Below are 23,259 nucleotides of genomic sequence, written 5' to 3' on the forward strand. Positions count from 1 at the left end.
AATATTTCCACCGTCCTTCCTCACCTCAGATTCTGGCAGATGCTGCCCCCAATGGCTCAATGGCTCTTCAACTGCTTCTTGCCACTGTCACCCTCAGAGCTGGAAGTCCGGAGCCTTGTCTGCTCTTTGTAGAGTAACACAGCCTACTCTGCCCATGACAAAGACCGTAAGGAGTCTTGGAGACCATTTGGGAAAAGTCTTTACCAGGACCTAATGTTGCACATGTGGATCAGGAGAGAAGCCTCAAAAACTAGTGGGGTACATACTGTTTGTAGAGACAGAATTGGGTCCGTGATATGCTCGTACATGGATTATACGTCCAACAAGCACAGCCCTGTGTGTGCTCAGCTTCTGGCTCCACCAATCACAGCCTTCCCATATGAACCCAGCACAAGCCTTGCAGAAGCACATATTGCAGGTCTCAGATAGGTCCAGCTTTCTCTCTGACAATAACCAGGATTGTATTTACTTATTTCTTTATTATTTCTTTTTATTTTTTTATTTATTATTTTACATCCCACTCATTGCACCCTCCCAGTCATCCCCTCCCATAATCCTTTCCCCATTCCCCCTCCATGTCTCCTCTGAGCTGGTGGAGCCTCCCTACCCCCCACTGTGTATCCCCAAACCCTAATAATCAGGGGTTTTGAGCCACCAGGGAAGATGTTCTTCCTCCTCTCTGACCTTGTTGAGAGCGGCTATTCCAAGGTCCTCTGGAGCTGCATGTGAAGGCACTTGAGGTCGAAGATGAAGTGGAGTTTTCCAGTCATGGGCAGGCTGGAGCCCTGGTAACTAGAGCAAAGCTGAGGCTTCAGCAGCAGCCATGATCGCAGGATACCTTGCAGCTCAAATATGACTTCCTCGGGGCTCCGTACAGTATTCAAAGCATCTAGAATCCCATGATGACAGTTCTACCAGTCTCTAAAAGAAACCTGAGACAAATAGAAACAGGAAAAGACCAACTTCAGTACATCAAAAGGTCAAATCAGCCTAGTGCCCAACGGCTCATTTTACATGAAGAAAAGGTGAACACTACACTATTCCCAGTAAAGGCCTGTTGTTACACTGACATCCTTGGCATCCCTTAACAGATGATCTTCAGGAGAGCTGAGAAGTCTCATCTATTACTCCTCCACCCAGCCACCAAATTAGCACTGTTCTAAGGCACACTTCTGAAACTCACAGAGCAACTGGAGAGTTGGGGTAGCCATCAGACCCTTCCCTGACCCCTCAAGATGCGATCACACCCACAACCACACACATGAGTTCACAGACACTAACAGACACAGTGCATCTTAGACCTGGCCCATTCAGGAATAGATCTGTCACAGTCTCTTGAGTAAAGGAGCCACCCAAGGGAATGGATAAAGGAAGACTGGATCCCAGTGGAGCCCTGGCCACGAGAGGAGATGGAACGAAGGCTAGGGAGGGCAAGACAAGGTCACTAAAGCCACTGTGCTGCCGGGGCCACTGTGAACACTGATGGGCAGAAAGGGATCAGCCTGTGGACGGGAGGGGGAGGGGCAAGGATGATGCCTGTAAAACAGAAGAGTCGCAATGGAGTCAGTGGCAGGAAAGACAGAGAGCGCCCAGATAGTCCTAAGACTTAAGAAGTTGCAACTGCCAGATAGTTAAACAGGGCGGTGGCAGCTGCAGTGGCAACGGTGGCAGCAGCAGCTTGTCCAGAGGAGAAGGCCACCACCAGTGGAACCAAGGCGACAGGATCCAGGCAGGCCCTGTGCCCACTACCACTGGCCACCACCAGTCAGCCAAGATGCGAGCGGCGGCGGCGGAGTTACAGGGCTTTTCACCGCACTGAAGCCACATTAAACCTCTGCCTCCCACCAACCAGTTACGGGAGGCTCTCCACCATCTTGGCTCCCAGACGCCAGAGAGATCTGACAGCCCCAGGTACGCAGACACAGTCAGAGGCTAACATCGCTTGGGTCTAAGCCTGACAGGTATTGGCCTGCACCCAGGCCCTGGGCAGCTCGGTAGGCCATCTGTGTGCCAACCTGGCCAGGACATTGTTTACCCAGCAGACTGTCCAGCACTGGCGGGGGGCATGAGGTGCCATTTTGGCTACTGGACGCCAGAGAGCTCTAACAGACAAAGCCAGTTAACAGACATAGCCCAAGGCTAACATCTCGGGGAGGTCTAAGCCCGACAGGTGTTGGCTTGCACCCATAGGGCAGCTCGGTGGGCAACTTGAGTGCCAACCCAGCCAGGAGGTTGTCTGCCCAGCAGACTGCCCAGAATTTGTAGGGGTGTGCGGCACCATCTTGGTTCCCTGACAGAACCAGTTAGCAGACATAGCCCGAAGCAAACATTTCTCGAGCCTAAGCCTGTCAGGCCTTTGCCTGGACTCAGGGCCTGAGCAGCTAGGCTAGCCGGGTGTGTACCAACCCGGCTGGGGGATCGGCTGCCTGGCAGAGTGTTCAGCACTCGGAAAATGTCCCCACAGCATCCACCATCATCACTCCCTGAAGGAGCAAACGGGCATCACCTGGTTCACAGAGACAATCTGGGGCAAGGCACACTAGGGGTCCAAGGGCACCCAAGAGGAGGGCAGCACATCAGCAAGCTGTGCCAGGGGAAACCCAGCCATCCAGTGTTGAGGAAATAGACTTACAGTCTCACAGGAGGCTCAAACACCAGCCAGTGACAACAAGACCAACTAACGCCAGAGATAACAAGATGGCAAAAGGCAAATGTAGGAACACTACTAACAGAAATCTAGGCAATATGGCAGTGTCTGAAGCCAACTCTCTAACAACAGCAAGTCCTGGATACCCCCAACACACCAAAAAAACAAGATTTAGATTTAAAATCACTGTTCATGATGCTGCTGGAGGAACACAAAAAGGACATAAATGAATCTCTTTTAAAAAAAATACAGGGGAACATGAATAAGTTAGAAACCCATATAATGAAAACACAAAAATAACTTAAAGAAATGCAGGAGAATAAGGCTCAAGAGATAAAAGCCAATAAAGAAGAAACGCAAAAAAAAAAAAAAAAAAAAAAAAAAAAACCTTAAAGAAATGCAGGAGAATGTAACTAAAATGGCAGAAGTCATGAAAGAAGAAACACAAAAATCTCTTAAAGAATTAAAGGAAACCACAAACAAACAAATGAAGGAACTGAACAAAACCATCCTGGATCTAAAAACAGAAGTAGAAACAGCTAAGAAATCACAAAGGGAGACAACTTTGGAGATAGAAAACCTTGGGAAGAAATCAGGGGCCATAGATGCAAATATCAACAACAGAATACGAGAGATGGAAGAAAGAATCTCAGATGCCGAAGATACCATAGAAACCATGGACTCAACAGTCAAAGAAAATGCAAAATGCAAAAAGCTTGTAACCTAAAACATCCAGGAAATCCAAAACACAATGAGAAGACCAAACCTAAGGATTATAGGTATAGATGAGAGTGAAGATTTACAACTGAAAGGGCCGGCAAATATCTTCAAGAAAATTATGGAAGAAAACTTCCCTAACCTAAAGAGAGAGATGCCCATGAATATAGAAGAAGCCTATAGAACTCCAAATAGACTGGACCAGATCAGAAATACCTCCTTTCACATAATAATCAAAACCCCAAATGTACTAAACAAAGAAAGAATATTGAAGGCAGTAAGAGAAAAAGGCCAAGTTACATATAAAGTAAGACTTATCATAATTACACCAGACTTCTCACCAGAGACCATGAAAGCTAAAAGATCCTGGGCAGATCTCATGCAGACTCTAAGAGAACACAAATGTCAGCCAAGACTACTATACCCAGCAAAACTTTCAATCACCATAGATAGAGAAAAGAATATATTCCATGACAAAACCAAATTTACACAATATCTTTCCACAAACCCAGACCTACAAAGAATAACAGGAGGAATACAAGGAGGGAAACTACACGCTGGAAAAAGCAAGATAGTAACCTTCCTTCATCAAACCCAAAAGAAGATAACCACTCAAATATAAAAATAACACTGAAATGACAGGAAGTAATAATCACTATTCCTTAATTTCTCTTAACATAAATGGACTCAGTTCCCCAATAAAAAGACATAGACTAACAGACTGGATAAGGAAATAAGACCCTACATTTTGCTGCATACAGGAAACACACCTTAGTGTCAAAGACAAAAACTACCTTAGAGTAAAAGGCTGGAAAACAATTTTACAAGCCAGTGGTCTCAGGAAATGAGCCGGAGCAGCCATTCTAATAGCAGATAAAATTGACTTTTAACCTAAAGTCATCAAAAGAGACACAGAAGGACACTTTTTGCTGGTCAAAGGAAAAATCCACCAAGAAGAACTCTCAATTCTGAACATATATGTGCCAAATGCAAGGGACCTTCATTCGTAAAAGAAACTTTACTAAAGCTCAAAGCACACATTGCACTTAACAAAATAATTGTGAGTGACTTCAACACTCCACTCTTCTCAATGGACAAATCAGGAAAACAGAAACAAAACAGGAACACAGTAAAACATATTGAAGCTTTGGACCAATTGGATTTAAGTGACATTTATAGAACATTTCGCCCTAAAGCAAAAAAAATACCTTTTTCTCAGCACCTCATGGTACCTTCTCCAAAATCGACCATATAATTAGTCACAAGACAGACCTCAACAAATATAAGAAGATCGAAATAATCCCATGCCTCCTATCAGATCACTATGGAGTAAGAGTAGACTTGAATAGCAACAAAAACAACAGAAAGCGCACATACACATGGAAACTGAACAGTACTCAATGATACCTTGGTCAAGGAAGAAATAAAACAAGGAATCAAAGACCTTTTAGAATTTAATAAAAATGAAGGCACAATATACCCAAATCTTTGGGACACAATGAAAGCAGTGCTAAAAGGAAAACTCAAAGCCCTGAGTACCTCCAAAAAGAAACAGGAGAGAGCATACACTAGCAGCTTAATGGCACACATGAAAGCCCTGGAACAAAAAGAAACTAATTTACCCAGGAGGAGGAGAAGACAGGGAATCATCAAACTCAGGGCTTAAATCAATCAAGTAGAAACTAAGAGAACCATACAAAGAATCAACAAATCCAAGAACTGGTTCTTTGAGAAAATCAACAAGATAGATAAATCCTGAGCCAGACTGACCAAAGGGCACAGAGACAGTATACAAATTAACAAAATTAGAAATGAAAAGGGAGATATAACAACAGAAAATGAAGAAATTCAAAAAAATCATCAGATCTTACTACCAAAGCCTTTACTCAACACAAATGGAGAATCTGGAGGAAATGGACAATTTCCTAGACAGATACCAAATACCAAAATTAAATCAAGACCAAATAGATCATCTAAACAGGCCCATACCCCTAAAGAAATAGAAGGGGTCATAGAAAGTCTTCCAACCAAAAAAGCACAGGACCAGATGGTTTCAGTGCAGAATTCTATCAGACCTTCAAAGAAGACCTAACACCAATACTCTTCAAACTATTCCACAAAATTGAAACAGAAGGAACACTACCCAACTCATTCTATGAAGCCATGAAGCCACAATTAAGCTGATACCAAAGCCACACAAAGATCCAGCAAAGAAAGAGAACTTCAGACCAATTTCCCTTAAGAACATCGATGCAAAAATACTCAATAAAATTCTTGCCAACCGAATCCAAGAACACATCAAAACGATCATCCACCATGATCAAGTAGGCTTTATCCCAGGGATGAAGGGATGGCTCAATATACGGAAATCCATCAATGCAATCCACTACATAAACAAACTCAAAGAAAAATCACATAGTCATTTCATTAGATGCTGAAAAAGCATTTGACAAAATTCAGCATCCTTTCATCCTTAAAGTCTTGGAAAGAACAGGTATTCAAGGCCCATACCTAAATTTAGTAAAAGCAATATACAGCAAACCAGTAGCCAACATCAAACTAGATGGAGAGAAACTTGAAGCAATCCCACTAAAATCAGGGCCTAGACAAGGCTGTCCTCTCTCTCTTTATCTTTTCAATATTGTACTTGAGGTACTAGCTAGGGCAATTGGACAACATAGGTAGGTCAAAGGGATACAAATTGGAAAGGAAGAAGTTAAACTATCACTATTTGCAGGTGATCTGATAGTCTACCTAAATGACCCAAAAAACTCCACCAGAGAACTCCTCCTAATAAACAACTTCAGCAAAGTGGCAGGTTATAAAATCAACTCAAGCAAATCAGTATCCTTCTATACTCAAAGGATAAGCAGGCTGAGAAAGAAATTAGGGAAATGACACCCTTCACAATAGCCACAAACAATATAAAGCACCTTGGTATGACTCTGACCAAACAAGTGAAAAATCTGTATGACAAGAACTTCAAGTCTCTGAAGAAGGAAATGGAAGAAGACCTCAGAAAATGGAAAAATCTCCCATGCTCATGGATTGGCAGGATTAATATAGTTAAAATGACCATTTTGCCAAAAGCAATATACCTATCAAAATCCCAACTCAGTTCTTCATAGAGTTAAAAAGAGCAATTCTCAAATTCATCTGGAATAGCAAAAAACCCAGGATAGCTAAAACTATTCTCAATAACAAAAAAATTCTGGTGGAATCAGTATCCCTGACCTCAAGCAATACTACAGAGCAATAGTGTTAAAAAGTGCATGGTATTGGTATGGTGACAGGCAGGTGGATCAAAGGAATAGGATTGAAGATCCAGAAATGAACCCACACACCTATGGACACTTGATCCTTGACAAAGGGGCTGAAAACATCCAATGGAAAAAAGATAGCCTTTTCAACAAATGGTGCTAAGTCAACTGGAGGTCAGCATGCAGAAGAATGCCAATTGATCCATTCTTATCTCCATGTACTAAACTTCACTCCAAGTGGATCAAGGACCTCCATGTAAAACCAGACACACTGAAACTAATAGAAAAGAAACTGGGGAAGGCCCTTGAGGACATGGGCACAGGGGAAAAGTTCCTGAGCAGATAGATCATCAATAGCTTGTGCTCTAAGATCAAGAATTGACAAATGGGACCTCATAAAATTACAAAGTAAGGCAAAGGACACCAACAAAAGGACAAATCAGCAACCAACAAATTGGGAAAAGATCACCAACCCTACATCTGACAGAGGGCTAATATCCAATATATACAAAGAACACAAGAAGTTAGACCCCAGAAAACCAAATAACCCTATTAAAAATGGGGTACAGAGCTAAACAAAGAATTTTCACCCAAAGAACTTTGGATGACTGAGAAGCATCTTAAAAAAATGCTCAACATCATTAGTCATTAGGGGAAATGCAAATCAAAACAACCCTGAGATTTCACCTTACACCAGTCAGAATGGCTAAGGTTAAAAACTCAGTCCTGGGGCCTCTGGCGGGAGCCTTCAGGCCTCCACTTCGGGATCAGGAGCAGCCTGGGCCACAGCACCCTGTCTCCAGGAAGTGCAAGAGGCCAGTGGTACACCCGGAGGCCATCTGGGAGCAAGCAGTGTGCTCTGGTGAGTCAGGCCCTGCATGGCAGAGTATCCAGTCCTGAGGCCTCTGGCAGGAGCCTTCAGGCCTCCACTTCAGGATCCGGAATAGCCTGGGCCACTGCACCTGGTCTCCAGGCAGTGCAGAAGGTCAGCTGTGCACCCGGAGACCAGCTGTGAAGAGGAAGCTTGCACTGGTGAGTCCAGCATTGACAACAAGACCAACTAACACCAGTGAGAACTAGATGGCAAAAGGCAAACGCAGGAACATCACTAACAGAAATCAAGGCTATTTGGAAGCATCTGAACCCAATTCTCCATTAGCAGCATGTCCTGGATACACCAACACTCCAGAAAAACAAGATAAGGATTTAAAATCACTGGTCATGATGCTGTTACAGGATCACATGAAGGACATAAATAAATCTCTTAAAGAAATTAAGGAGAAAAGGGATCAAAAGTTAGAAGCCCTTACAAGGGAAACACAAAAATCATTGAAAGAAATTCAGGAGAATTCAGAAGCTAATAAGAAGAAAATGCAAAAATCACTTAAAGAAATACAGGAGAACTTTAGTCAACACACTGAGGTCATGAAAGAGGAAACACAAAAATCTCTTAAAGAATTACAGGAAAACAAAAACAAGCAAGTGAAGGAGCTAAGCAAAAACATCCAGGATCTAAAATCAGAAGTAGAAACAACTAAGAAATCTCAAAAGGAGACAACTTTGGAGATAGAAAACCTTGGGAAGAAATCAGGGGCCATAGATGAAAATAACAACAGAATACAAGAGATAGAAGAAAGAATCTCAGATGCTGAAGATACCATAGAAACCATGGACTCAACAGTTAAAGAAAATGCAAAATGCAAAAAGCTTGTAACCTAAAACATCTGGGAAATCCAAAACACAATGAGAAGGCCAAACCTAAGGATTATAGAAATAGATGAGAGTGAAAATTTACAACTTAAAGGGCCAGCAAATATTTTCAATAAAATTATGGAAGAAAACTTCCCTAACCCATGAGAGAGATGCCCATGAATATACAAAAAGCCTACAGAACTCCAAACAGACTGGACCAGAACAGAAATACCTCCTTTCACATCATAATCAAAACCCCCAAATGTACTAAACAACAAAAGAATATTAAAGGCAGTAAGAGAAAAAGGCCAAGTAACATATAAAGGAAGAACTATCAGAATCACACCAGACTTCTCACCAGAGACTATGAAAGCTAGAAGATCCTGGGCAGATCTCATGCAGACTCTAAGAGAACACAAATGCCAGCCAAGACTACTATACTCAGCAAAACTCTCAATCACCATAGATGAAGAAACCAAGATATTGCATGACAAAACCAAGTTCACCCAATATCTTACCACAAACCCAGTCCGACGAAGGATAATAGGAGGAAAACACCAATACAAGGAGGGAAACATCACCCTGGAAAAAAGTAAGATAGTAACCTTCTTTCATCAAACCCAAAAGAAGATAACCAATCAAATATAAAGGATAACATCAAAAATAACAGGAAGTAGTAATCACTATTTCTTAATATCTCTTAACATCAATGAAATCAATTCCCCAATAAAAAGACATAGACTAACGGACTGGTTAAGGAAACAGGATCCTACATTTTGCTGCATACAGGAAGCACTCCGTGTCAAAGACAAACACTACCTTAGAGTAAAAGGCTGGAAGACAATTTTACAAGCAAATGGTCTCAGGAAACAAGCTGGAGTAGCCATTCTAATATCAGATAAAATTGACTTTCAACCTAAAGTCATCAAAAGAGACACTGAGGGACACTTCTTGCAGGTCAAAGGAAAAACACATCAAGAAGAACTCTCAATTATGAACATCTATGCTCCAAATGCAAAGGCACCCTCATTCATAAAAGAAACTATACTAAAGCTCAAAGCACACATTGCACCTAACACAATAATTATGGGTGACTTCAACACTGCACTTTCCTCAATGGACCGATCAGGAAAACAGAAACTAAACAGGGACACAGTGAAACTAATTGAAGCTTTGGACCAATTAGATATAACAGATATATATAGAACATTTCACCCTAAAGCAAAAGAATATACCTTTTTCTCAGCACCTCATGGTACCTTCTCAAAAATCGACCATATAATTAGTCACAAAACAGACCTCAACAAATATAAGAAGATCAAAATGGACAATTTCCTAGACAGATACCAAACACCAAAATTAAATCAGGATCAAATAGATCATCTAAACAGGCCCATAACCCCTAAAGAAATAAAAAGGGTCATAGAAAGTCTCCCAACCAAAAAAAAAAAAAAAAAAAAAAGCACGGGACCAGATGGCTTCAGTGCAGAATTCTATCAGACCTTCAAAGAAGACCTAACACCAATACTCTTCAAACTATTCCACAAAATTGAAACAGAAGGAACACTACCCAACTCATTCTACGAAGCCACAATTACACTGATACCAAAACCACACAAAGATCCAACAAAGAAAGAGAACTTCAGGCCAATTTCCCTTATGAATATCGATGCAAAAATACTCAATAAAATTCTTGCCAACCGAATCCAAGAACACATCAAAATGATCATCTACCACGATCAAGTGGGCTTCATTCCAGGGATGCAGGGATGGTTCAATATAAGGAAATCCATCAATGTAATCCACTACATAAACAAACTCAAAGAAAAAAAACATATGATCATCTCATTAGATGCTGAAAAAGCATTTGACAAAATTCAGCATCCTTTCATGCTAAAAGTCTTGGAAAGAACAGGAATTCAAGGCCCATACCTAAACATAGTTAAAGCAATATCCAGCAAACTGGTAGCCAATATCAAACTATATGGAGAGAAACTTGAAGCAATCCCACTAAAATCAGGGACTAGACAAGGCTGTCCTCTCTCTCCATATCTTTTCAATATAGTACTTGAAGTTCTAGCTAGAGCAATTAGACAACATAAGGAGGTCAAGGGGATACAAATTGGAAAGGAAGAAGTAAAATTATCACTATTTGCAGATGACATGATAGTATACTTAAGTGACCCAAAAAAACTCCACCAGAGAACTCCTACAGCTGATAAACAACTTCAGCAAAGTGTCAGGTTATAAAATCAACTCAAGCAAATCAGTTGCCTTCCTATACTCAAAGGATAAGTGGGCTGAGAAAGAAGTTAGGGAAATGACACCCTTCACAATAGCCACAAACAGCATAAAGTATCTTGGTGTGACTCTAACCAAACAAGTGAAAGATCTATACAACAAGAACTTCAGGTCACTGAAGAAGGAAATTAAAGACCTCAGAAAATGGAAACATCTTCCATGCTCATGAATTGGCAGGATTAATATAGTTAAAATTGCCATCTTGCCAAAGCAATATACAGATTCAATGCAATCTCCATCAAAATCCCAACTCAGTTCTTCACAGAGTTAGAAAAAGCAATTCTCAAATTTATCTGGAATAACAAAAAATTTAGAATAGCAAAAACTATTCTCCACAGTAAAAGAACTTCTGGGGGAATTAGTATCCCAGACCTCAAGCAATACTACAGAGCAATAGTGTTAAAAACTGCATGGTATTGGCACAGAGACAGGCAAGTGGACCAATGGAATAGAATTGAAGACCCAGAAATGAATCCACACACCTATGGTCAGTTTATCTTCGACAAAGGAGCAGAAAACATCCAGTGGAAAAAAGATAGCCTTTTCAACAAATGGTGCTGGCTCAACTGTTGGTCAGCATGCAGGAGAACATGAATTGATCCATCCTTGTCTCCTTGTACTAAGCTCAACTCCAAGTGGATCAAGGACCTCCACATAAAACCAGTCACACTGAAACTAATAGAAAAGAAACTGGGGAACATAGGCACATGGGGAAAGTTCCTGAACAGAACACCAATAGCTTATGCTCTAAGATCAAGAATTGACAAATGGGATCTCATAAAATTACAAAGTTTCTGTAAGGCAAAGGACACCGTCAAAAGGACAAAACAGCAACCAACAAATTGGGAAAAAATCTTCACCAATCCTACATCCGATAGAGGGCTAATATCCAATATATACAAGGAACTCAAGAAGTTAGACCCCAGGGAACCAAATAACCCTATTAAAAATGGGGTACAGACCTAAACAAAGAATTTTCACCTGAAGAAATTCGGATGGCCAAGAAGTACCTTAAGAAATGCTCAACATCATTAGCCATTAGGGAAATGCAAATCAAAACAACCCTGAGATTTCACCTCACACCAGTCAGAATGGCTAAGGTTAAAAACTCAGGAGATAGCAGGTGTTGGCAAGGATGTGGAGAAAGAGGAACACTGTTTCACTGCTGGTGGGATTGTAAGATGGTACAAGCACTATGGAAATCAGTCTGGTGGTTCCTAAGAAAACTGGACATGACTCCTGCAGAGGACCCTGCTATACAATTCCTGGGCATATATCCAGAGGATTCCCCAGCATGCAATAAGGACACATTCTCTGCTATGTTCATAGCAGCCTTATTTATAATAGCCAGAAGCTGGAAAGAACCCAGATGTCCCTCAATGGAGGATTGGATACAGAAAATGTAGTATATATACACAATGGAGTACTATTCAGCAATTAAAAACAATGAATTCATGAATTTTTTAGGCAAATGGATGCAACTGGAAAAATATCATCCTAAGTGAGGTAACGCAATCACAAAAGAATACACATGGAATGCAATCATTGATAAGTGAATATTAATTAGCCCTGAAGCTCTGAATACTGAAGATACAATTAGCATATCAAATGATTCCCATGAAGAAGGAAGAAGAGGGCCCTAATCCTGGAAAGGCTTGATCCAGCATTGTAGGGGACTACCAGGACAGAGAAAAGGGAGGGGGAAAGACAGGAGAATGGATGGAGAGAAGAGGACTTATGGGACATATGGGGAGGGGGAAACTGGAAAAGAGGAAAGCTTTTGGATTGTAAACAAAGAATATAGAATATATATATATGTATATATATATATATATAAACTCAGGAGACAACAAGTGTTGGCGAGGATGTGGAGAAAGAAGAACACTCCTCTACTGCTGGTGGGGTTGCAAACTGGTACGACCACTCTGGAAATCAGTCTGGCAGTTCCTCAGAAAACTGGGCACATGACTTCCAGAGGATCCTGCTATACCACTCCTGAGCATATACCCAGAGGATTCCCCAGCATGTAATAAGGATACGTGCTCCACTGTGTTCATAGTAGCCTTATTTATAATAGCCAGAAGCTGGAAAGAACCCAGGTATCCCTCAACAGAGGAATGGATACAAAAAATGTGGTATATATACACAATGGAGTACTATTCAGCCATTAGAAACAATGAATTCATGAAATTCTTAGACAAATGGATGAAGCTGGAGAACATCATACTAAGTGAGGTAACCCAGTCTCAAAAGATCAATCACAGTATGCACTCACTAATAAGTGGATATTAACCTAGAAAATTGGAATACCCAAAATATAATCCACACATCAAATGATGTCCAAGAAGAATGGAGGAGCGGCCCCTGGTTATGGAAAGACTCAGTGTAGCAGTATAGGGCAATACCAGAACAGGGAAGTGGGAAGGGGTGGATGGGGGAATAGGGGGAGGGAAGAGGGCTTATGGGACTTTCGGGGAGTGGGAAGCCAGAAAAGGGGAAATCATTTGAAATGTAAATAAAAACTATATCGAATAAAAAAAAAGAGATAGTTAAACAAACTTGATATGATAATTCCTAAATAGCCAAAGGCATTAGAAAATTAGTGAAAAACATAAATGATTGGTTTTTTTTTAATTTAAAAAAAAGAAGAAGAAGAAGAAGTTGCAACTGCCTCCACTCCTTCCAGAGGACCACCCACTGCCACCTAACATAGAACTCTAAAGACCCAGAGCCAGCAGCCCTTCTGGGTGTCACAGAAGAATCAGGCCCAGGCAGGCTGGACACAAAGGCTCTTGGCCCTCTGCTGTGAGGTGGATAGAGCCTTTCCCACTATTGGGGCACACCACAGACAGACCCACCTGACCCAGTTGGAGGAGAGGATTCTCACCCCTGTTTTCCCTCAGAACAACAGTTCCTTCCAGGGAACTCTGCATTTACCCCTCAGGCTCCCACCCATGTCTGTTAGGCTGAAGGCCAAGCCTGTGTCACCTCAGACAGACAGTATATCTGAAAGAGACAAAGCCGGGCAAGACTCCGGTTCCCTTGAATCTCTCATCTCTTCTTCCAAAAGTTCCTAACTACATCTGACCTTTCTGGGCCAGGCCAATATCTCCCAAATACAATCAAACGCCCTTCTGTGGAAGTCAGGCTTAGCAAAGCCTAAGTCCCTCGGCCCTTTCACCAGGACCATCGACCCTAAGCAGTCAAGGTCCAAGAGCTGGGGCTCTGATTTTCTTCCCCAAATCTCTGCAGGCCTCTCTCTCAAGACTCAAGACTCACAAGCAAAATTAATGGCTCCTAGAGCTTGAACATATGTTTTCGTGGAACTCCTAGGAACCGTGGGCCTTCAGAGACATCAGAGTGTAGAGAGAATCCCTGAACCCAGAAGATAACGTCACTCTACAAAGCTGCAGCTGAAACAGACATTGCTAGTACCCCAGGGAAGCTACTGAGCCAAAGCCCAGCCCTCACACCATCTTTGCTCTCTTCCCTCCCCTCAGTGCAGACATAGACCACAGGCCTGGAAAGGGCATTAGCTGTTTCTACGCCACCCAGTGAGACCCAGTCACAACCCAGATGTGCTCTGTCCTTTTGGATTCCTTGCCAGAGTAGCAGGTCGAGGACCCCAAGCTGAAAGACAGTCACTTGTGAGTGAGTACCAGGGAAGGCCACTGTCCCTAGCATGCCAGCTCCAAAACTGAGACAGGAACCAGGGTGCCTCTACCAGAGGCCCTGCATGCTGTATCTGGCCCACAAGCTGTTCCTCTTTGTGCATCATTAATAACTTACAAAATCACTGCCACACTCCCCTGAAGGGCTGCCAAAGGAACAGAAAAAGCAATGGCTAGGGTCCAGTCCCTCCCGTGGGCAGTGGCACTCCAGGAACGGTGGCTGCAGGTACATGCAAGGCTTTAACATGAGAACTGTGCAGAGAAAACCTGGGACCAGACAACAGAGAGGAAAGTGCCTTGACCAGAGCGTGCAGGTGTGTCTCCTAGAAAGAGGCCTCACCTGAGACCCCCGCTGTCCCTTAGTCAACTTCCCAAGAACAGAATAAAAAGGGAACTTCCAAGACTGCTAAGGACGGGGGTTCCCACCCCACTTCTAGCTGAGGGCACTGAGGCAGAGCGGCCCCTAGGTACTACCATCTGGGCATGCATTAATGGTTACTAGAGATTCGCAGCGTCTGGGAGCCTGTACAGGCACAGGAGATGGCTGCGAATGAGAACAGCCTTGCCAACCACAGCTGCTTACCAGAGGATCTCAGGTATTACAGCCCATGGGACCCTGGGCAAAAGGGCTTGCCTAAGGAGAAGGGACAAACAGGTTATAGGGTCCTGGATGGGGAAGGGGACACCTGGACTACCTTCTAACATGGACAGTGTCTTGGCCAGCCTTTGGCTATCACTTCCCCTGCATTAAGGCACAACAGATATTAGAAACTGCTACAGCTACCCACAAAGACAGGAGAGTGTGGATCTCAACCAGACAGGGCTGAACCAAGGTAGACTGAAGATGTAATGAGACGCTCAAAAACCCCAGGAGAGGCTGGATAGGAACTGGCCAGCAAGCCATCAGACAAGGATGCAATGACAAACGTCAGAGACAGCAAATGACAGCAAGCAATTGCCCTGTGATGAACTAACAACAAAGAGGAGAGTCCACAGCTGGGCTGACCTGGGCAGCACTGGCCTAAGTTGGGTGGGGTCTGTGCTGCACTGGGCTGGACTGAGCCGGGATGAGGGAAGCGCAGTGGGATGGACTAGTTTGGGCTGGACTGGCCTGGAGTAGGCTGAACCAGCTTAAACCAGGTTAAGTTGGGCTGAGCTGAATCAGACTAGGCTAGACTACCCTGAGCTGGGTTAAGCAGGGCAGGGCTGGGCTGGGCTGAGCTGCACTAAGCAGGACTGGGCTGGGCTGAGCTGGGCTGGGCTGCACTAACCTGGCCTGAGCTAGGGTAGGCTGGGCTAGGCTGAGCTGGACTGGCTGGACTGGGCTGAGCTGGACTGGCTGGACTGGGCAAGAGTGGGCTGGGCAGAGCTCATTTGAGCTGGGATGGGCTGGGATGGGCTCAGCAGGCCGAAGCAGGCCTAGCTAGGTTTAGCTATGTTTAGCTAGGCAAGGCTGAGCTGGGCTGGGCAGGGCTAGGCTGAACAATGCTGGACTGAGCTAGATGGTGTATATTCAGCTGAGATGAGTTGGTCTGGTCTGGACTGAGATGGGCTAGCCTGAGCTAGATGGGGGTATACTCAGTTGAGATGAACTGGGCTGGCTAGACTAAACTGGACTGGGCTAAACTGGGCTAGGCTGACCTGAGCTGGCCTGGTCTGGGCTGAACCGTGCAGGGCTGGTCTCAGCTGGACTACACTGAGTTAACCTGGGCTGGACCAGACTAGGCTAGGCTATCTTGGGTGAACTGGGCGAAGCAGGACTAATCTGGCCTGATCTGAGCTAGATTGAGCTAGGCTAAGCTGAGCTGAGTTTAGCTTGGCTGAACTGGGCTGGGCTAGACTGGACTGGATTGAGCTACACTAAGCTTAGCCGGACTGAGCTAAGCTGAGTTGAGCTGGTCTTGTCTGGGGTAGGTTGGGCTGGGCTAGGCTGAACTGGATTGCACTAGACTGAGCTTAGCTGGACTGGGCTGAGCTAGGTTTGAGGAGCTGATCTGGGCTGAGCGAGGCTGGTCTTGCTTGAGGTGGGCTGGGCTAGGCTGACATGAGGAAGGCTGTGCTGTGCTGTGCTGAACTGAACTAAACTGAGCTCAGCTGAGGAAGGCTGAGATAGTCTGAGCTGAGCTAGGTTGGGTTGGGTTGAACTGGGCTGAGCTACCTTGGGCGGACTATGCTGAGCTGGGCTGGGTTGGGCCAAGGTGGATTTTGTTGGACTGGACTGGGTTGGGCTAAACCGAGCTGGCCTGAGCTGGGCTGGACTGGTCTGAGCTAAGCTGAGTTGAGTGGGGCTAAGGAGGGGCTGGGTGAGGCTGGGCTGGAATGAACTAGGCTAAACTGGTCTGAACTAGTCTAGGCTGAATTTACCTGAGATAAGCTGGGCTGGGCTTCCATAAGATGGCTGAGCTATACTAGGGTGCGCGAGCTGTGCTGAGCTGAACTTAGATTAACTGGAATGAGTTGAGCTGGCTGAACTGGTTTGAGTTTAGCTGGAGTAAGAGTCAACTGGGCCTGGCTGAGCTAGGCTGAGCCAGGCTCAACTGCAACTGTACTGAGATGAACTAGACTGGGTTGGGACAAGCTAGGTTGAGCTAGAGTTACTGTTCTAATCTGATCTGGGCAGAGGTAAACTGGGCCGAGCTGAGCTCTACTAGGCTAAGCAGAGTTGAGCTATGAGATGAACTGAGTTGGGCAGTTCTAGACCATTCTAGGCTGTTCTGGACTGACCTAAACTGGGTGGGGTTGGGCTGAGTGGAGTAGGCTGTGCTGAGCTCTGCCAGGCTGGATGAGTTTGTTGATCTGAGTTGGGACAGGCTGGGGTGGACTGGCATGGACTGGCCTGGACTGGCCTGGACTGCACTAAACGAGCTAAGCTGGGACTGGCCAGGCGAGGAGGAGTTAAGAGCTAAGCCAAGCTATGTTGTTCTGGACTAGGCCAAACTATTAGAGGTCTTTTGGTCTAGTTGAACTTTCTGGTGCTGAACTGAACTGTGTTTAAGATAGAATGCTTGAAATTATTTGTGGGTGTTTTAACTGTCCTCCAAGAAGGTTGCCCCATTGTAGGATACAACAATAGGACACAGCTAGACTGGGTAGGTAGAGCTAATGGGGCTTAGCAGAGATATCCTGTGCTTTCTGAGGACCTGGCCCAGAGCTGAACTAGGTCTCATGCTCAGGAGAATGTCATGGGTGTGTGAGAATGTCTACATAAGGTGGCTTCTGAAGTGGTTGTATTCTCTAACTATGTGTTGTCTGAGATCCACAGAGGTCATCTGGGAGGAAGAACACTATGTGGGTTAGCCTGTGGTAAAGCAGAGAGCCTCCTGTGTCTGAGCGTCTGAGACCAACAGCCCTAGAAAACAAGGGTCTCACATTTTCTGTCCTCAATGTGTCCCAAAACAGATTTAATGTATCTCACCAAGAAACTGGTGGTCTTGGGAAATCTCTGAATCCCCAGGTCCCAAGAGTGGAGACAGAAGAGACAATGGTAATTCATTGGATCTCTGGGTCCCCAGGTCCTGTGGGGTACCTGTGTCCAGGGCTTAAAGGACAGCCTCGTTCCTCTGTCAACATCACACAGCCCACCTTTAAAGCTACTCCATTCATCCTGAGACCCTAATGGCTTCCAGTCTGCCACCCAGCTCTCCTGCTTCATTTATGGACATACCCTAGATGATGTCACTGTCACCTGGTTTAAAAGACAGACAGGAGATACCTAACGCATATCCACAACATTTCCCAATCAAGAAAGAGGGCAAGTTTGACTCCTCCTCCAAAACTCATGCCCAGTGCTAAGTCCCTGTGCTAAGCCAGCCAGGGGCAGTGAGGGAGCAAACCTGGCAGGGTGTAAGGAATCAGGGGGCTCCCTGGGTCTGTGTTTGGGTTTAGAGAATAAAGACAAGACCCAGAAGGAGTCTGGCTATCTGTCTCCTAGGCTAGAATAGGGTCCCCAGAGCCCTCACGCTGCCCTAATTAGTCCCCCCACATCAGTGCTCTAAACAAGTCTAACCTCGGTCTTTCCTGTCTCACAGCCTCTAGCAAGCCTCCTTCTCTCTACCCCTTGAAGCCCTGCAATGGCGACGCTTCCATGACAGTGGGATGCCTGATAAAGAACTACTTCCCTGATCCGGTGACTGTGACCTGGTACTCAGACTCCCTGAACATGAGCACCAGGAACTTCCCTGCCCTCGGCTCTGAGCTCAACGCCATCACCACCACCAGCCAAGTGACCGGCTGCGGCAAGTCAGCCAAGTACTTCACTTGCCACGTGACACACGCTCCAACCTCATTCGACAAGAATGTGACCATCCCATGTAAGTAGGGCTGGGCTGGCTACAGTTACCACAAGAGAGAACATGGTCAGAGCAGGAAGGACCACTCATACATACCTATGACAGAAGGGTGGGGGACCCAACATACTCGGGGGTCTGGGCTGAGGCTTGGGGGGACACAAGGCTGCAGGGATACTCACAGCTCTCTGCCTCTGCCAGGTGTCAACATCACTAAGCCCACCTTGAAGCTACTCCATTCAGCTTGTGAGTCCGAAGCATTCCACCCCACCATCCAGTTGTACTGCTTCATTTATGACCACATCCTAAACGATGTCACTGTCAGCTGGCTAAAGAATGGAGAGAAGATGCGTGATACATTTGCACAAAATGTCCTAATCAAGAAGGAAGGCAAACTAGCCTCTACCTACAGTCTACTCAATATCACCCAGCACGAATGGCTATCTGGAAGCAACTTCACCTGCAACGTCATGTCCCAAGGCATGAACTATGAGGCCTACACTCAGAGATGCTCAGGTAGGCCCACGCTTGCCCAATGCCCAGACCTCAGAGTTCTGAGGGAAAGGCAGTCTCTCACACAGCTCTTCTTCCCCAACAGACGATGCGCCACGGGGTGTGAATACCTACCTAATCCCACCCAGCCCCCTAGACCTGTATGAAAAGATGTCTCCAAAGCTTACCTGTCTGGTGGTGGACCTAGAAAGTGAGGAAAATGTCATCGTGACATGGGCCCAAGAGCGCAAGAGGTTGCCTGCAGGCTCAGCATTCCAGAAGTCCACCAAGCACCGGAATGCCACAACCAGTATCACCTCCACCCTGTCAGTGGATGCCAAGGACTGGATTGATGGCATAGGCTATAAGTGCATAGTAACCCACCCTGACTTTCCCAGGCCCATTGTGCGTTCCATCACCAAGGCCCAAGGTAAGCACAGAGGATGGAGAGTGGGCCAGCCCTTCTTCATGTTCAGGGAGCATGGTTAACTGGTTAGCTCATGTCTGCCCACAGGCAAGCGCTCAGCCCCCGAGGTATATGTGTTCCCACCCCCAGAGGAGGAGAGCAAGGACAAACGCACACTCACCTGCTTGATCCAGAACTTCTTCCCTGAGGATATCTCTGTGCAGTGGCTGCAGGATGGCAAGATCACAAACAGTCATCACAGTACCACGACGCCTCTAAAGTCCAATGGCTCCAATCAAGGTTTCTTCATCTTCAGCCGCCTGGAGATCACCAAGGCACTCTGGACACCGGGGAAACAGTTCACCTGCCGAGTGATCCACGAAGCACTTCGGGAGCCCAGGAAGCTGGATAAAACAATATCCAAGAGCCCTGGTAATGCCTCCCTCCGTTCCTCCCAGGCCTCAGTGTAGCTGTGGTGGGGAAGGTGGATGGCAGACATCCCCTCGCTGTTGTAACACCAGGAAGCTATCCCAATAAACACTCAGTGCCTGATTAGAGCCCTGGGTGCCTGTTCTTGGGGAAGGCAGGTTGTGGGCAAAAAGTTCTCTTGGCCTGAAAGGGACACCCCAAGAGAGGGGCAGTAGGGAAGCATGGCTTACCCATCTGTCTATGCATTGGGGTTTTGGCAAATAGAACATCACAGGGCCTCAGCATAGGTGCCCCTGGTCCTTCCCACCCTTCACTGTATATCATGCACCTAAAAGAGGTCCAAAGAGCCAGAGAGGTGGTCTCTAGAGATATAGCTAAAATGAACCAACCTCAGTCTTGCAAGCTCCTGCTCCCAGGTATTCCGGGGTACTAAACCCCTTCATGTAGAGGGACAGCCAAAATCAACGTCTAGGAAGGCAGGACTCTGCATGGTCCTGCCCCTTCCCTCTGACTCAGCATACGATCATGCCAGGCCCGGATCAGAACCTGGTGCTCCTCATCTTACTGCCCAGCCTCACTCCAACCCAAATTCATCCCGAGGATCAGAATGGGCTGCCAGCCTCACACAGTCAGGTTCCCCCATCTATGCCATGTTCTCGAGCACATGTGTATGTATACACACACACACACACACACACGCGCGCGCGCGCGCGCACGCGCACACAGAGAGAGAGAGAGAGAGAGAGAGAGAGAGAGAGAGAGAGAGAGAGGGAGAGAGGCTTCATTGTTCTCTCTGATTTAGCAATAGTCTAAAGCTAGCTGCACATCCATCCCAGGCCCAGAAGGATAAGACCAGGGCCGAGACAGTCCATGCCCAACCACCAGCACATATGGCTTACACGCCTGAGACCAGTGGCTCCCATCTTGTACACACACATGCACACAAAGGAGCCCACACACACCTACCATATCCAGAGATAAGTGTCTAGCCTTTGAGTCTGAGATACCTCTGAAGATCACCAATGGCAGAGTCAACCAGCACCTCAGCCTCCAGACCAAGTCGTATACTTTGGCCCACCTCAGGCCATGAGAGATGGAGGAGGGTGGAGGCCTGAGATGTGGGAAACCAGAGACAGAAAGATGGGCTGTCTGGTGAGAGTCGTAAACCAGACAACGAGGAGACTAGGGCAGGAGTAGAGCCCCTAGAAGGCCCCAAGTCTGCTTTAGAGTCCATGTGACCTGATCTGCTCCTCAGATGCCACAGCCAAGATTCCCGGAGCCAGAGCGTGCATGCAGGCCCTGGAAATGGACCTATGAGCTCAGAGCCCTTCCTGAAGGGCCCTGGGCACTATCTGAGCAAAAGACAATTCTATGGGCTGTGTAGAGACACCCTGTGGCCAGAAGACCCTAAGACAGTCAGATACACACACACACACACACACACACACACACACGCCACAGGTAGACTTCATCATGCTCTCTGGTTTAGCAACAGCCCTGTTGATGGTGAAGGATGTCAGGTCACTGTGGGCACCGGAGTAGAAATAGGGAATGAACAGTCAGGGTCAGGGGGGAGAGGACATCTGCCTCCAGGGCTAGACAGAGACTTGGAGCAGTCCCAGAGCAGGTGGGATGGTGACCTCTGCCACTCCAGCTCCATCAGGACTGCCTGAGACCAGTGTGGTATCTACCCCATCCCCATTGCTACCTGGAGTCTGGGAAGCTAACTGGCTGGTGCCCCCCATCCCAGAGCTAGACCTCCAGGACCTATGTATCGAAGAGGTGGAAGGCCAGGAGCTGGAAGAGCTATGGACCAGCACTTGTATCTTCATCAGCCTGTTCCTGCTCAGTGTGAGCTATGGGGCCACTGTCACCGTCCTCAAGGTGGGATCCTGCACCTCAGCGGGTGGGCCAGGGAGGGCTAGGCCAAGCTGCAGAGCCATCCTCACGTACACCTTTCCCCCAGGTGAAGTGGGTCTTCTCCACACCGATGCAGGATATACCCCAGGCCTTCCAAGACTATGCCAACATCCTCCAGACCAGGGCATAGGCAATGCCAGCACCCATACAGGCCGGCAGCCGTTTGTGCTGAGCCTCCTGAGGTGCCTGCTTGCCCTGGCTGATAGCAGGGACCAGAGACCCCTAAAGGCGCCAGAGTTGATGAAAAATCGGCATCCAGAAAGTTGCAGCTCCAGGCACCAAATGTCCTACACAGATACTGTGAGACAAGACTTAGAACATCTGTCCCTCATCAGTTTGACCTACCAGATGCTGGCCACCTGGGCTCATCCCAGGTCTGTGGGCATCGGGGTCACTACATTTTGCCTGAATAAGGGCAAAAACACAAGAACCCAGGGCCTAGAGTCCCCACTAGGCCCCACCTAGGGCACAGAGTCAAAGCTGGAACACTCTGAATCAGCCCAAACTCCAGAGCTGGCTCCTCAGAAGGAATTCTGCCCCACTGCCTCCAGACAGAACCCAGCCTTTCCATGCAGGCCTTGGTCTCTGAAGAATAAAGAGACAGACAGGCATTCTGGGCTGAGTCTACAAAACTGAAAGGAGCACGCTTCAGACCCCTAGCCTAGGCAGACAGTGCTACTGCAAGATAAGAAGCCTCCCACAGGGCAGCAGCAGACTCCAACCCTGAGGCCCCATCAACCCCAGCCCCAGCCTGGCAGTCCTACTTTGTCTCTGGGCTCCTCAGTAAAGTTCTTTTCCAAAACTCCTGAGAGTACTTTGAGAAGATATTTAAGGCCACCATTGTGATGACAGGTCCCAAGAACATGAACAAGGACCAAATGGTAAAAAGCGTGGGGATCTAGCAGCCACCTCCGTGCGATCCTCCTCAAATCTCAGAGTTCTGGCCCAGTCTCCACCTGGTCCATCATTCCTGCTGACCTCCTCCCAGACCCACCTCCCACTTCTTAGGCTGACGTGAAGGGCAAAGCCAGGGGAGCTAATGGTGGAATCGGGACTGGGCCCTGGTGGGAACCTGGCTGCAGGTCACTCTTCAAGACCACAAGCTATCCACACACTAAGTGCAGACTGACAGGCCAGTACCCTGACCCCAGTTAGGACAGTAGAGGGATTAGGTGACGGCACACGAGTGTGCAGGAGCCATCCAACTCTGATGGTACCATCCTTGGGACATGCCCTCACATGACAAAAGACAGGCCTCTCTCACATGTAGGGCTTGCTTGGGAACTAAGAAGAAGAAAGACCTCTTCATGGGATGGACAAACCCAGTAGTCAGTGGTTTTTCTATAGAAAATGCTTCAATGGTAATCCTCCTTACTTCTAGTAAGGAGGATGCTAGAGTGGGTGTGGCCCTGATGGACCCTGGGTAAAGGAAGGCATG

General features: G+C 46.4%; 1 gene segment (V, D, J or C); it reads left to right on the forward strand.

The window, feature by feature from the left end:
- Positions 1–14,823: 14,823 nt before the first annotated feature.
- LOC127686865 (Ig epsilon chain C region-like) lies at positions 14,824–20,029 on the forward strand. The segment is given in 5 exon segments: positions 14,824–14,884; positions 18,317–18,598; positions 18,776–19,090; positions 19,173–19,496; positions 19,581–20,029. Coding segments are annotated over 5 exon segments (1,329 nt in total).
- The last annotated feature ends 3,230 nt before the right edge of the window (positions 20,030–23,259 follow it).

This window comes from Apodemus sylvaticus, chromosome 6, assembly GCF_947179515.1.
Source record: "Apodemus sylvaticus chromosome 6, mApoSyl1.1, whole genome shotgun sequence".
Classification (NCBI taxonomy): domain Eukaryota; kingdom Metazoa; phylum Chordata; class Mammalia; order Rodentia; family Muridae; genus Apodemus; species Apodemus sylvaticus.